The following is a 17,050-nucleotide window of genomic DNA, read 5'->3' on the forward strand; positions in this document are numbered from 1 at the left end:
AGTGGGGCTACCAATGACCAGGGATGCTACAGGGCCTTACAGTAAGCTCTTACAGAAGTGATGCCTTCAAGTAGTTTCAGACATGTAAGCTGTTGCACATCCAAAAGTTTAAGCATACAGTCCAGAAACTCAAGGAGAGATTACCTACAGAATGCGTTTCAAGCTAATTATGAATACTGTCATAAATAAAGTTTTAATAAGGACTCAAAAACCTTTCAGTCATAGTAATTCTTGTCAACTTCTATGGGGGTGGTAACTGAAATAAAGTATAGGAGAGTATGTATAATATATATTTATATATATAATATATATATATATATAATGCCATTTTTCCATTTCCAATGACTACACCATAAAATGTAAGCAAGGCTTCTCAAAACATCTAAACATTCAAAATCAAAACCCTCATTCCAACCTTCACATTCCAAAGGAAAAATAACAGTGCAAAAGCCCATCGTGTCATTATTTCCAATCCAGCCCTCAGTGTTACATACTGGAATCACACCAATTTTGTTATCATGAGCTCAAGAGTGGGACACAGAACAGTGTCAATATCTGAGTACTTTTAAAGCATAAACAGGTTTGTTTATTAGCCAACACAACTTTTTTCAACTGTTAAAAACAAAGCGAAACATGATTGAAAGGGTAATTATTGTCATGTCCCAAGGTAACCACCTCCTGCTCGTCAAAAACAATGAGAATAATGAGCACTGGAACCAGCAATTTTGATCCAGTAATATACCATAGTCTAGTAAGACCTCTAAGTCAGAAGATACCGATCAGCTTTGTTAGAATCATGAATCTGATGAGCAAAGTTGACCAACAGATACCAAAAAAGCACTTTATACCTTCCTTTACCCAAGAGTGAGTCCTGCCTTGTCACATTCAAATTCTTACCATTAATGCTGCTGTACAGGGCCCTTATGGATTCCATACACGGTTGTTATCTAGGCGAGAACACAGCTAATGAACTTTGACATCAGCACCAGTAATTTAATTGAAAAGGTATAAATTTGGGGACAGCAATTCATGGCATACTTTAGAGTGAACGATTTTTGTCAGCTTCTTCACATTTATCTTACAACAGTAGTTGTACTCTGTCAAGTCATCTGCAGTCTGGGCATGTCAATTTTATACTGAAAGTAAATTGCAAGCCCTACACCTGGCCATATCCCTATGAACAAACAATACAACACCGCCAGCTTAAAAATCTAATTTGTTTTGATTTGTGCTTTTTAATGGCAAACAATGTAGTTGACTTGTGTTTTTTTAATGACAAACAATGTATTTGGGGCAATTTCTGCTTTTTAAAATACGTGTATTCATGTATGTGCAGTGTTGAGAATTCACGGCAATGCTAGTCTCCTCTGTAATGTCTTTTTTTAAAAAAACATCGTAAGTACTGAGTATTCAAGTAAAATTCCCCCAACAGTTAATGACATTTTTAGAAAAGTGTGCAAAACTGCAAAACTCATTGTAATAGAATGTGTAAGGTCAAAGGGGTGGAACAGCTGACTGAGGTTTGATTGAATAAATGCATCATAAATCTTAAAAACAAACACTAACCTGAAGAATCTCCAATTGAAATTTCCTGTGCACCACAACATATTTTATATTAACGAGAAAATAGCTTGCAAGGCAGCACATGAAGTATTCACAGCAGGAATATGATTGAAAAGCTAGTAACATAAATGTAAGGTGTTGACTAATGTATGTACTAATAGCATCTGACTTTTAGCACTGGCCTTGATTACACAGGAGATGGAACAGCCATTAAAATTCAGAAAAAGAACAATTAATAAATCATTGTCAAATTTTCTAACAATTTGTTTCAAGCCCATATTTTAGTTGATAGCCTCCACATTTTTATGGTTAAGTCATTGTTGCTGTGTTTCCTTTCTGTGACCCCAATAATTTTTCTCCCTTCATTTGTGGGTCTTTAGGATGTTGTAAAGGTTCATTCCTGTACCCCTATACAGAATCACTCCTTCTAGCTGCCTTTTCTAGCACCATTACACTTAAAAAAATAAAATGCACAAACAACAAGCAGTGACAGCGGCGACTCTTCAATTGTCCAGGATGAATTATGGTAGCATGCTAAAGAAAGGTGCATGTAAATTGTAAATAGCCGGATATGGTACACAGGCCAAGCTCCAGCAGACTATATTCCTTTCTGAGCATTACTTTCCATCCCCCATCCAAAATACATGCATTAGAATGTAGTAAAACCTTCTAGAAACATCTCTCAGCCAACTGCAGACTTTTCTGTTGCCACATAAGTGCAAAAAAAGGGGCAGGATGTGAACCTGTATAATCGTGTTTTTTCAAAACTTCGTTTGGTGACAGAACACAAAAGGAAAAATTCCTACGTATACACATTAAGTCTGTCTCCACTTTTATAAAACTGGAATAAAATGGGAAAGTGCCATCTTTATAGTTCCTAATTGAAGTTTTAATGTCCTTTTGACACAAAAAGGTATATACATATCAGAGCTACGTAACCTTTTTTATTCAACTGGACAAGTGTCAAACCCTGTAGATTTATAGGGCAAAACAAGATTGGTCAGGAAAGAGTTGTTCCTATAATTGGTAATCTGACACTATGTCCTATTGCCATTTAAAAAGGTCCTTTTTTCAGTTTATTCAAGTTTGTCACTCCTCGTGGTTTATCTCCGATAAAAAAAATATTCAGACTTTTGTAATCTGCGTATGCTGATCTTCATCAAAAGGTTCATTCTCTGGATCAGAGTCAGTGGTGTCAGAGTATCTATAATGATCAGGTTCATTGTCACTAACATCTGGTGTTACAGAAGTTGAACTGCTAGCCTCTGGATTTGATGGCTCTTCTACTGTTTTTGTGAAAAATAGCTTCACCTGGGAAAGGAAAAAACAACAATTTAAAAAGGGAACCTGAACTTTAACAGAGCACAGTTAACAAGTGAAATCTGGAACAGTATGGCTCCTTTCACTACATTGAATCACACAAGTGCTCCTCTCCCTAATCTGGAAACAATGGAAGAACAATCTCTGCCTGGAACAAACTGCTGCCTGGGTCTCTGGGTTTCTTACTACTCATCTCTAAAAGGTTAAATAAATACCTAAAAAAAAAAAAAAAAAAAAGAGGCATTTTCTCCCAGTCTCTCACCAGCTTTGCACAAAAAAAAAAAAAAAAAAAAAAAAAAAAAAACACACTTCTATTGACTTCCTTGTAAAGCAGATAAATTTTAATACCTAGAACTTTTGCAAAATAGTGTCAAACCCACACATTACATTTCTACAGACAGCAGTTTAAAACGCTTCCTCCATCAGGCAAGACAAACAAACGAGACAATTTCACGCAGCTTTTCAGCTTTGTTTACATTAAATATATACTGACCTTGAAGTTTGGAGAGAAATATCTGTTGGCTTTGTCTTTATTTGCTTTGTCTAGATCATTTTTTGTTAATGTAAGGATTAAATATTCCTTATCATTATCTGAGCGCTCTGTACTGAAAATACCATCAAGTTCCTGATCTGCAACTAGACTTCCATTTTCTACTTTGTCTGAATTTTCATCCAGTCCTATGAAGAATGTATTTACCCAAAAGTGAAACATTTTGTCCTAGGGGAGGAAAAACACAAAGAACAATCTTGCTTTAGTATTCTCCAGCAGCATATTAACTTGACTAATATCATCAACTGGTCAAAAACAGATCAGTAATATCAAACAAAACTTGTTTGGACAACAGTACATCATTGGTTACATTGCATTCAAAGACATTTTCACCAGTTCTCCTAGGCAAAATGCAAAACTCTGCATTAAACTAAATTTTAACCAGTTCAGCTTTTAGAAGTGACTCTTTATAAAAGGCAGTTTTTTTTTATAAAAGGCAGTTTTAAAAACAATCATACCTAAAAAAAAAAAAAAAGCAGATGACAATTAAACAAGAGTCAAGCCTCCAATCACAAGGCACAAAGACGTTTTCTTGCTCATACCTTGTCCAAGAAACAGCCAAACTTAATAGTAAACACGTGCAAACCAGCATAGGTGAGTAACATCAATAGAGAGCAACCTATTCCACCACCAGCTTCCTTCATAACTATGTTTTTCTTTATTTTTATACAGAATAATTGAGATTGAGCAAAGACACCCTATAATACAGAGCTTCTACAGTGTTATTGCTTTATGGAGATGGTTTGTAACAATCAGATGCTTGCTGCCCAGTGCTAAGAGCAGTAAGACTCCGAAATGGGCTGTTCTTTTACACAAAAGAAAATCTTTAATTAGAAGATTAAGCATTGACAGTTTAAGTGTATTATCCTTAAGCACAACTTGATGGATGACCATCAACAGTTATCTGGGAAGGCACAGGTCAGATTACCCACTGTAACACTGCAACAGGTATCTATGTACAAAGAGGTAAAACAAAAACATACCAGTGATTTTAAAAAGTCACTGGAAAACTAACTAGCTGATACCAGCCAGCACGTTACATCCATTGTTATGGCCAGCAGGGCTGTTGTGCCTGTCTCTGTATATGCTATAGAACCTGCAGAGATGTTCTGGTCTGGGCTAGACACTCCCTGAAAATACGTCCAGGAACTTCACCTTTACACTCTCAGTTGTAGGTTAGCTCTGTAGGATACACTGAATGCTCTTGTACTACTTTTGTCAGTCAAATGTAGATTTTTCCACAATCAGATACCATTAATAGGCTGGTTCTGAGTAGCACACTAAGCACTTCTCTATGTGAAGCCCTGAGCTACGTTTACAGAATCACGGAATCACAGAATTTCTAGGTTGGAAGAGACCTCAAGATCATCAAGTCCAACCTCTGACCTAACACTAACAGTCCCCACTAAACCATATCCCTAAGCTCTACATCTAAACGTCTTTTCAAGACCTCCAGGGATGGTGACTCCACCACTTCCCTGGGCAGCCCATTCCAATGCCTCACAACCCTTTCAGTAAAGAAGTTCTTCCTAACATCCAACCTAAAACTCCCCTAGCGCAACTTTAGCCCATTCCCCCTCGTCCTGTCACCAGGCACATGGGAGAACAGGCCAACCCCCACCTTGCTACAGCCTCCCTTGAGGTACCTGTAGAGAGCGATAAGGTCACCCCTGAGCCTCCTTTTCTCCAGGCTGAACAACCCCAGCTCCCTCAGCCACTCCTCATAAGAGTTGTTCTCCAGGCCCCTCACCAGCTTCGTAGCCCTTCTCTGGGCTCGCTCAAGCACCTCCATGTCCTTCTTGTAGCGAGGGGCCCAAAACTGAACACAGTACTCGAGGTGCGGCCTCACCAGAGCCGAGTACGGGGGACAATCACTTCCCTGAACCTGCTGGCCACACTGTTTCTTATACAGGCCAGGATGCTGTTGGCCTTCTGTTGTTTAGTTCCTCTGTTTAGTTCTGCTGTTTAGTTCCTCTTTACAAATGTAACCTTCTATTTTACTCTGCTTTGAATTTTAAGGCAAAAGATCCAAAATGCAAATAGCCAACCTTCCCATAATAGCCAAAATTTCTGTATTTCTATTAAAGGTGGTAGGACATGAGAAGGGAAAGGAAAAAAAAAAAAAGAGCTAGCGCGTACCAGAATCTAAAATATTTTTGATGTTATACAGGAACAGAACAGGAAGCAATTCCTTCTAAGCTACTTCTCATGTTTAGTTTACTGGACAGATCTAATTCTAATTTCTTATAGGAAAATTGAGGTCCTGTCCAGTCTTCCCTGCTAAACACCTTTGCTGGAAAGTGGAGAGGCGGAGGTGACACAGAAGGGATTGTGGTGCACATCATATGAGCATGCTTCCCAGATGAAAGCAACTGGGCACCAGCAAATCATCACATCTTCCTGGGGCACTGGGAAGAGCCGCTGCTTTTCTTATACTCTTCTTCCTCACAAACTAATAAAAATGTATAAGCACACATACACTGGGAATTCAAAGGTGTATGATGAAACAATTATCTGCCTTCCCCAACAAAGTTCAGTAGCCCCATTTTCAGTACTTTAGGGTAAGACATACAAAAAAAACTTTCCAGCTAGTAAGTGCTTCTATAAGGCACCTATGAGATACCCCAAACGTTTAAGGAAGTGAAGGGAGAAAGGTAAAAATTGAGTATGTCAGCCAGAAACACTTCCTGTAGTTAAGCAATTATCCACTTTAACACACCAGTACCTAATCTAACAGACTAACATGCTATGATTACAGTTGTCTTTGGAGGCTGACACATTTTGCCACTAACACCAAGTCCCTTCCAGTCATGTCATCATCTATTATGAAGTCTTGTTGGAGCCCATCCATTCAATACAGCAATCAGCAGGTTCTTGACAGGCCCAACCTGTTCAGACACTTAGCACCCTCTTCTTCACTAACGCTACCTCATATACAGTCTTAAAAACATCCACCCTGGGATCTGGAAGTAGAAGATGAATGTCCTGGGAAACAGGGTTTTATTCCTCACAATGCCTCATGAAGAAAGCGGCAGTAGGCAAAATCCTCATGAAGTCTTCAGGATAACTTGGTCCATATTCCTCCTGGGTTCTGAAGATGAATCCCCTAGAAGATACATAGTCATCTAAGGAGATGACCACTCCTGCTCAAACCAAAAGACCAGTTCAGGTCAAAACAGAAAGATCAAGGACATCACCCCTCCAGCTGCAGATCAGGAAGGATTGGAAGTCCAGGTTCTGTGATAGGAAGTACAAGGCAAGCCTGTGGCTGATGTTTCCAGCAGCTCTGTAAGCAATGGACATACCATCTGCAGCCTCATTTCTGATGAAGAGGTTGTAACTCCAGAGAAGATAAAAAGAAAGTGCATTTCCACGCCCTGACCAGAGTTAAAGGAGATCCCACCTTTTGTAGGTGGGTGATGGTAGCACTGGCATCATTCTTCAGAACCACACTGCAAAAGCAGCAATGTACTTCAGTGCTGGTCCTCAGTGCTGCACCACCCCTCCAGAGAGGTCAGCAGAGGAGAGGATGAAGCTGATGACACTGCAGCCGATGAATGGAAAAAAATAGAAAATGGCTCATACCTACAGTGTTGAAGCAGCTTTGGAGGAAAACAGTGCCAAAGTAAACAAGGTCACTGGATGCAAACAAATGCTGGCAGAGGCAGAAGGCATGGTCTTGTCATGTCTCAATTTTAAGACTGATCAGGTAGAGCAGAACCAGAAAAAAATATTTGGTATATAAAAGCCAGCCTTAACAAGCAACTGCAGGGGTCTCAGCCCTACTGATACAGCCTGGAGAAGACAAGACAAACTTCTTACCAGGTATCTTTTACTTTGTCTCCTTTGGGTGAATTTGCAGAGGTCTTCAGGGGCAGAAATGAAACAATGTAACTTCACTGAGCTGGTTATTTATCTTTTTATCTCCCTCCAGCTTTTTAAACCAAGTTATTCTCCTTCCTTCCCTGCTACACTAACTAAATTAGCTTAATAAACTAAGTTCATGGGTACTGGAACATGGCATATCCATTCAAATTGAGGGAAGACTTCACAAGCTTTTGGGAATTAGCTCGTAAGGCTGATAACTGCCACTGTTTTCGCTGGAAAGCAAAACCCATTACTCAAAGTGAGGATTTGGTCAGCTTCAGCTAAAATGGCAAGCTCCAAGATATTTCATACAAGAACATGAAGAAAATTGACATAGTATGGACCAACGAGAGGGATTTTAAAAAATTAATGAACAGAACTTGGGCTTTATATACCAAATGCGAGTATCAGAACAAGTACTCACAGGAATACTATTTAAAAAGGAGGCTTCTGAAAAAGAGTATTAGCTTTTTGTTTGTGTGTGTTGTGTTTTTTAATGTATTTTGCTTCACTTCTAGTTACATCACAGGAATTTGCCTTAAAAATCACAGATATATTTCTTCCCATAACTAAGTATGCATCATAAAATTGACAATGCAGTATCAGACACCTGGGTCAAAAGCTGATCTAATCACAATATTCTGACATACAATACTCTGACATGTAATACATATAACTCCTACCTTCCCTGTGTAGTTTCTCAGTTCTCAGGCTGAAAGGAAAATATGCCTCCCTCCAGAGTTGATATTTGCCTCTAACCACAGACTAAGATCTAAACTCCAGATCATTTAACCCATCATCCAGGAGTTCCCATATCCTCATGGGACTTTCATTTTGCAGAGACACCAACAGGCACTTAATCACTTTGCAGCAACATATAAGTATTTTGGAGATGTTATCCAGCAATCAGAAGATGGAGAACATGTTTCACGCTATTCCAGGCCAGCACTATGATGGAACTGATGAAACTTGTACCATTTTCAGATCAACTGTTGTCTTCTGATATTTTCAGAGAGTTCATTCTTGAGCAATTGCCCAAATTTTTCTTTAACCAAAGAACGACAGAATGGTTTGCATTGGAAGGGACCATAAAGATCATCTAATTCCAACCCCCTGACATGCACAGGGACATCTCCCACCAGACCAGGCTACCCCATCCAGCCTGGCTTTGAGCACTGCCAGGGTGGGGACAGCCACAACTTCTCTAAGTAACCTGTTCCAGTGCATCACCACCCTCTGAGTAAAGAATTTACTAATCTAATTATAATATCTAATATCTAATCTAAATCTACCCTCTTTCAGTTTAAAGCCATGACCCCTTGGCCTATCACTACACTCTCTGACAGAGAGTCCCTCCCCAGCTTTTCTGTAGCCCATTTTAGGTAGTGGAAGGCTACTATCAGGTCTCCCCAGAGCCTTCTCTTCTCTAGGCTGAACAACCCCAGCTCTCTCAGCCTGTCTTCACAATGAGAGGTGCTCCAGCCCCTTGATCATCTTCATAACCCTCCTCTGAACTCAGTCCAACTGCTCCATGTCCTTTCTATGTTGGGGGCCTAAAGCTGAATGCAGGGCTCCAGGTGGGGTCTCATGAGAGCAGAGTAGAGGGGGACAATCCCCTCCCTCGCCCTGCTGCCCACACTGCAGGTGGTACAGTTGGCTTTCTGGGCTGCATATGCACATTGCTGGCTCTTGCTGAGCTTCTCATCCACCAACACCCCCAGGTCCTTCTCCTCAGAGCTGCTCTTCATCCATTCTCTGCCCAGCCTGTGTTTGTGCTTGGGATTGCCCTGACCCTGGTGCAGGACCTTGCACTTGGCCTTGTAGAACCTTGTAAGGTTTGCACAGGCCCACTTCTTAAGCCTGCCCAAGTCCCTCTGGATGGCATCCCATCCTTTCCTTCCACCATGTCAACCGCACCACGCAGCTTGGTGCCGTCAGCAAACTTGCTGAGGGTGCACTCCATCCCACTGTCCATGTCACAAAGACGTTAAACAGTGTCAGTCCCAGTGCTCTGAGGAACACCACTCGTCACTGGTCTCCACCTGGACATCGAGCTGTCAACTGCAAATCTTTATGTGCGATAATCCAGCCAATTCTTCACCCACCGCATGGTCCGTCCATCAGATCCATGGCTCTCCAACGTAGAGACAAGCTTATCACTGGGACAGCATCAATGTTTTGTACAAGTCCAGGTAGATGGTGTCAGTTGCTCTTCCCCTATTCACCAGTTCTGTAACCCCATTGTAGAAGGCTACCAGATTTGCTGGGCACGGTATGCCTGTAGTGAAGTCCTACTGGCTGTCAATCACCTCCTTATTTTCCATGTTCCTTAGCAGAGTTTCCAGGAGGATCTGCTCCAATATCTTGCCAGGCACAGAGGTGAGACTGACTGGCCTGTAGTTCCACAGGTCTTCCTTTGTTCCCTTTTTAAAAATGGGGGTTGTGTTTCCCCTCTTCCAGTCAGTGGGAACTTCAGCAAACCACCATGACTTCTCAAATACAATGGACAGTGGTGTAACTACATCCACCAGTTCCCTCAGGAACCATGGATGCATCACATCAGGTCCCATGGACCTGTGCAACTTCAGGTTCCTTAGACTGTCTCAAACCTCATGTTCTCCTACAACGGGCAATTCATCATCATTCTCCCAGTTCCTGCCTTTGCCTTCTGGGGCCTGTGCCATGTGGCTGGAGCTCTTGCCAGTGAAGAAAGAGGCAAAAATGTCACTGAGTACCTCAGCCTTCTCTATCCCGGGTAACTAGATCTCCTGTTTTGTTCCAGAGAGGGCTCACAATTTTCTGATCTTCCTTTTATCACTGATGTACCTATAGAAGCCTTTCTTGTTGCACCTGATGTCCCTGGCCAAATTTAATTCTAACAGGGCTTTGGCTTTCCTAACCGGATCCCTGGCTGCTCATTTAATGTCTCTGTATCCATCCTAGGCTATCTGTCCTTGCTTCCACCTTCTGCAGGCCTCCTTTTTCTCTTTGAGTTTGGCCAGGAGCTCCTTGTTCATCCATGCAGGCCTCCTGGCATTTTTGCCCGACTTCCTCTGTTGGGATGCATCACTCCTGAGCTTGGTGAAAATGGCTCTCGAATATTACACAGCTTTTTTGGGACCCTCTTCCCCCCAGGGTTTTTTTTTCAGGTGGCCTTTAGCAGATCTCCACTGTAATGTCCCCTGTCCTTGCCCTCCCTCTAATCCTGACCCACCAGCTCTCTGTCAGCTCCTCATCCATCCCCAGGCAGAGCCCAAGGCACTGCAACCACTCAATGACACAGAGGGTGATGTCCCTTTCTTGCCTCCCCTGCCTGTCTTTCCTAAAGAGTCTGTATCCTTCCATGCTAACACTCCAAGTATAGGAGCCATCCCACCATATCACCATAATGCCAGTGAAGTCACAGCCCTCAGGCATAAATACATCTCTAACTCCTCTTGTTTATTCCCCATACTATGTGCGTTAGCATAGAGACATTTAAATTTGGCTCCTGATAAAGCTGACTTACTGACTGGAATTCCTTTGTGCTGCTCTTCAGGTGTTCTCCTGCTGACCCATGATCCTTCTCTAGGCTCTGGGCATCTATCGCTGACTCCAGCATCAAACTGGGAGGAACAGGATGGATTGAAGTTCCCCTCCCCCAGCAACTCGTTTAAAGCCCTCTTCACCAACTTGGCAATCCTATGACTGAAAATGCTCTTCCCCTTCTCTGACAGGTGGACCCCAGCAGACCAGGTTTCTCAAAGCAAGTCCCATGGTCTATGCAGACGAACCTGTATGTGGTACCAGTCCTGTAATCATCTGTTGATTTGCCAGATTCAACTGGCCCTTTCAATCCCCTCCCCTTTGACTGGGAGGACTGATGAAAAAACTATCTGCACTCCTGACTCCCTAACTGCTGCTCCCAGGGCTCTGTAATCCCTCTTTTGGTACTCCTCAGAGTGCACCTGACTGCATCACCAGTGCCCGCATGAAACAGCGGCAGCAGATAATAGTTCTCAGGCTGTAGGAGGTGACAGTCTCTTGGTGACATCCCTGATACAAGCCCTCTCTAAGCAGCAGACTTCTTTGAAGAGTGGGTCAAGCTGGCAGATGGGCATTTTCATACCCCTCAGAAGAGAGTTGCCTACTACTATTACCTGCTGCCTCTTCTTAGTTGCTCTGGTTGTCCTGCAGGGAGCAGGTAGTGCAGCCTTACTCAGCTGCAATGCCGCCGCACGTACCAGACTTTGCATCTATACTCAACAGACAAATGGCATGGCCAGCATCTAAAACAATGTTCTCACCACTGCTTACATTAAAGTCAGGTTATAAACCAGTAATAACTTACAACAACAACAACAAAAAAACATACCACTATTTCCCTTCCATCAGTAAGGGAAGGGCTCCTATAAAGGTCTCCTTTACCCCAAGGCTCTACAGGCATGAAGACTAAGATCCTCTGTGTTATTTTTAAACATTCTCGTTGAACCAAATGTTTTACAGATACTTTGAAATCCTTTAAAATTATCATGTCAACATCAGTAACTGGAAGCAAAAGGCCTCAGACAAGTATGTGGAAGCTGTGTAGCCTTGACAGGCTACATCAGCAGTTTAAGATGGAAAAAGAGACAAGCTATAGGTCAAAGGAACAAAAAAAAAATTACTAACTTCAACCTATCAAAAATTCATACGTAATAATTGTACTCAAGTCTTATGCCATATTTTTCTCATATTAGCAAGCATACAGAATGAAAGCAAGTAACTACATCACTGAAAAAAAAATCATGGTCCAACAATACAGAGAACAACTTTATTAAACAAGGAAAGACCAAAAATTGTGTACTTCCTAGCTGATGACAGGTAGTATAGATTGTGAAAGAGCTGAAACAGGGCAACTCATTCAAAGCAGTCACCCTTTTACCAAGATCTTCTCAGCAACACCAATAATCCTTTAGCTAAGGCCATCTCAGCAGACACTGAATTTGCTTAAGTTTTGCCGTTAAAAAATGACAGGAAATATGACTGATTTAAATTTTACATTAAGCACTTAGCATTGCACCATCAAAGTCGCATGGCCACTCAAGCTTGTTTTGTTTCATGCTGAGTAATTTTCTCCAAGAAGAGCTTTATTGAAGTTGAGGAGCACTCTCCATATTAGAGCAATCTGCAGATAATGCTACCGTTCTTTAGAGGACTATGAAATTTGAAAGTAATTACACGAGTTGACCAGAATGCTTAAGCTGACAGCAGTTGTATCAAACATCAAGACAGACCAAGCAGGAGGGCACAAAATACTCTATCTCCAGAGATGAGATACAGCCATTCTCCAGCCCATGGTCCAGAATGGATCAAGAATTACAGTTTAATTTATGTCATTGGTTTCTTGATTAGGTTTGCTATGGAAACCTAAAACTGGTAGATACGTGATGACTAAGTGTGCGCAAGAAAACTTGTTTAGCAACTACCTATAAATCTGCTAAGAAAAAACCTTGCAAGAAAAAGAACCAGTGATGGACAACAGACTTGTAATTACAGCTTCCATAAACATGTCTGAGTAAGCCATAATCTTTGAAAGATAGGATATTGTCACTCCTATTAAGCTACTCCTCATAGCTTAGGTGATCACTCCAGAGAGTGCTGTCTGTAATAAATCTCTACACCAGAAGGCCTTCTCTTTTGGGGTTTTGAGTATAAACAATACACAGTCAACTTATCTAGAAAAGAAAAAGGCTTCACTACCTCTGATACAGAGGAGACTTCACAGATGTGAAACACTTGTACATAGACAAGTGTTCAATTTTGCGCCAGGATAGGTTTTCTGCCACTAATATTCACCTTTGGCCTACTCTTGTCTTAGTCACTTTACATAACACAGTGTCACGGGGACCATGTGGAACAACTATCCCCAGTGCCAAAGAAAACATCAGAGATGGAATATTTCACTAATTATCAATACGAAGAACTCAGCAGTGATTTCATAAAACAGACTAGGATGCTTACACCAGACAGATGCCCTAATTTTTTTCTGCTCATTTACACTAGAGCTAGCAGAGGTGATCTTATCAGAACTATTTAACACCGTACACCTACTTCATTTTGGCCTGGATTCTTACACAAGTTTGAGGGCATTTAAACATTATGTTCAACACATTTTTGAAGCAGATTATCAAGGTGATTTCTTTACAGAAGACTTCTGTCTGGAGAAGAGACCATTCCTATCTCAGGAAAGCTTGCAGATGTAGAAAGAACAGCTTTCACAATCTCAGCATTTCTTAGCTCCGGCTGTCCAAAAACACTGAAAAAAGGAGCACCTTCACACTATCTGTAATCCACAGACCTAGAATAGTGAAGCCACAGCTAATACATTTTGAAATGAAGCTACAGCACAATAACGTGCTTGCTACATTTCTGCAGACAATTCTATAAACTTTTCTACATATTCTTGAAGACTGAATTTATACTACAGAAGTCATGTGACAATGAAGACATCTAGTTTATGCTGCCACTGGATCTCAGAGGTAGAGGTAAAACAAATGCAGGAATATGATCTGGGTGCTACAGACCCAAGAACTATGTACTGGTGTTATGAAAGCTTACTTGGGGACTGAGAAACGCAGCACAATGCTTCCTATGAAGTCTGTCTGCAATCCATGTATTACCAAAGACAGTAAAGAAACCACAATTCCCAGTTCAGATAGAACAGAGACCAGATAAGACAGGACCTTGACTCAGATGTTTGGGTTTTGTTTCATCTCCTCTTTGTATTCCTCATGTCTATCCCACAGAACTAATCTGGGAGCTCCTTTCAAAACTTTCTCTTGTGCACTGAAGCTTTAAGAATCAATAATTTTAATGTCTAAAATGAGACATTCCAATTCGCCAAATACTTTGTTTTACAGTTTTGTCTTGCACAGCTGCACTGAACAATTAAGACATCTGGTTAAACAAGCAGCAGAAGAAAATATTCCAATTAATAAGCTGTTCAAACTTTTACAGACAGCAGAAGAGGACATTTCTAGCTACTGATAATTTATCATTACACTAGTTAACTCTACCTTCTAACTGAACAAACACATGAACTAAATAGATGTGTAATACACGTGCATGCTAATAGGTATACCCTGTACGCACAGTTAGGGGGCTATCATCTTATCACTTATGCTTGTCTCCCAATCCACTCTAGTATTTTCTCATTTTTTGTTTTGCCTGTACACAATATTTGCTCAATGAATGCTCTTAAGTTTTATAACTTAAGTTAAACAGTAAACAACTATTCATAAAGATCAGACTTTTTGTAGTAAATACAAAGTTAACCTTTAAATCAATAAGATTTCATCCCTACCCTTCCCTTTAGTAGACCTTTCGTAGACACAAACTAGTTCCACAAGCACCAGGATGAGACATTTATCTTCAAGAACTTATCAATTTTGGTGCCATAGTAAGTTCCAGATTATTTCCCCCCCCCCTCACAACTGAGATACTGATAAAAGTCTCAGTTCTGAGTGAATTCTCTAAACGTCTAATGTCAAGGCATTGCAGCTGAACAAAACACTGCAATATGAACTCAAGAGATGGCTGAATAGATTGCAGAGATATTTTCACAAAGTGCGTAGGAACTCAATTATCTTGAAACTTCAACCAAATTTGACAGATGGATAGAAATCAGCCAACTGCACACAGACAAGATCTGTGCCTGCTAAAACCTTGAAAATTTAGTGAAGAAAACAGCTGGAGTTAACTTGCTCAGTATGCAAGTCTATTTTTAGAATGAGAATGTTTTTTCATCAATTAGATTACTCACTACTACCCAAACTACTTCAATACATATCCAGCATAACTTTTATCCAGCCTTTGTACTTAATTTCACTGACTTAAAATATCCAGCTTTCATTTTGTGGTAGATTCCCTACTTGGGAAAACTAGACACAAAATAATTAAATACAGTGATTACACATCACTGAAAAAAAAACAAAATCCTAGTCCTGCATCAGCATAGGTTTAATAACATTTTCCAGAAAAACAAGAAAACCAACCTTTTTCAACATCTTGTTCTGTTTGTGGAAAAACTCCACTTTGATATCACCGCATACCGGCAAGGGTTGAGGGAATTCAAAGTACATATACTTGTCTTCACGTCTTGAGGGTCCTGAAGGGGAGGTGAATATCTTTACCTTTAGCTGGTACACCACAAACTGAGGATCTGCATGGCAAAAGAGAGTGTCATTTTGCAAGAAATGCCTTTAGGTGTAGAAAATAAATAAATAACAGAACCATAGTAACAACCTACAGCACTTTGAAAGTTAAGTATTTACTAAGAGTCAGGGCAATAAAAAACCTTACTGGATACCACTGGAAACGACCGATTTCCATACTCTGTAGCAATATTCTCAGGCAACCATAGGATTCATGAAAAGCTGCTGTTTCTTTTTAATATATAATGACTCCATATAGTAACTACTACTTCATTTTTCCTTGCACATTCCTTCTCATCTCTATACTACCCGGATATAACTGAGGGGTTTTGTTCTCTTCTGTCTCATCTTCACATTGTAGAGTAGGCAGTCATGTCAGATCAAACTGATTTCTATTCTTACACAAACAGAATTGTTACACAGACAAAAACAAGGTCAAAATTTAACTTTAATACACAAACCAATCAGCACGAACAACAGACTATACAGATGCAGATCATAAGTCTGCCCTGTAAATCACCACCACAAAACAGAGCCACCCATAGCATAGCTTTCTCAATTAAGGTAACAGCTGTAATTGTGAGGGTTTTTTGGTGCAGCCTAAGCAAATGTAATTTGGAAGTTGCCAATGGAAACTAGTATGAAAGCCATATATATTAAATGAAATTTATTCAACAAAATCCTTCTGCATTTATTCCAATTTTCTGTTAATAGCAGATGTAGCCTGCTCTCTAGACAACACACACCAAACCGTATCTGCCTCAGACTTCACAGCAATGTGGAAACCACCACTGAGGAGCTATGGGAATCTCTACCAAGTATACCCACACTACCTTGCTGAACAGCCTATCCATAACACTTATCTCTCTCAAATTCTCAGCACTGTGAAACCCTTTTTTTTTTTTTTTTCCTCCCAAGAGATATAACTCTGCTCAGTATGTGACTTCAAAACAGAAGGAAGATGACAAAGAATTAAGATTGAAAGATACCATATGTTGGTAAAATTAGTATTATCACAGTAGATACACCACTAAAGAGCAATACATCATTACTTTCACATTCTTAAAAAACATTGAAATCTCCACAGAAACAAATTGTTGCAGTACACGAAGACGTTGAAGTTGTTAAGTACTGTTCTCTTATATGCTTAGCAAATATTTATCTCAGCATCCTACAGTGAAAATAGCATGCTAACAACCTGGTATGGCCAAACAAGTTAATGCTTATGTGAACGATTCATACTTCACATATCTTGATTTTGCAAGTAATAGTTATCCAAAACACTGAATAAGGAGAAAATGCAGAAATCTGTAACCCCCTCATCACTATCCCAGAGACAGAGGCTTTCTGGCACTGGCTCTTCCTTTCCTCCTCCTCCTCTTCCTGTAAATACAGCTAGCCTGACAAGCTGCTAGATTGTTTCTTATGGGCATTGTGTTCAGCTACTGTCTTACAACAACATTAATAGTGCAATTTTAATCAGAGCCGCAAGAGGCACTGGAATTAATTACACACTACAGTAATCCCCCATAGTAAAGTCATTAGAAAAAAATATTTCCACTGTAACAAAAAATGA

At 40.4% G+C, this 17,050-nt stretch overlaps 1 protein-coding gene across 1 annotated transcript in view; it reads right to left on the minus strand.

The window, feature by feature from the left end:
- Positions 1-1,253: 1,253 nt before the first annotated feature.
- PTEN (phosphatase and tensin homolog) overlaps positions 1,254-17,050 on the minus strand; it is a 49,476-nt gene continuing 33,679 nt past the window's right edge. Inside the window, exons 7-9 of the mRNA XM_035330761.1 lie at positions 15,316-15,482; positions 3,377-3,601; positions 1,254-2,874 (exon numbers count right to left, since the gene is read on the minus strand). Of these exons, the coding sequence (XP_035186652.1) occupies positions 2,689-2,874; positions 3,377-3,601; positions 15,316-15,482 (578 nt within the window). The 3' untranslated portion in view covers positions 1,254-2,688. The remainder of the gene's footprint in view (positions 2,875-3,376; positions 3,602-15,315; positions 15,483-17,050) is intronic.

This window comes from Oxyura jamaicensis, chromosome 6 (genome assembly GCF_011077185.1).
Source record: "Oxyura jamaicensis isolate SHBP4307 breed ruddy duck chromosome 6, BPBGC_Ojam_1.0, whole genome shotgun sequence".
Taxonomy (NCBI): Eukaryota; Metazoa; Chordata; class Aves; order Anseriformes; family Anatidae; genus Oxyura; species Oxyura jamaicensis.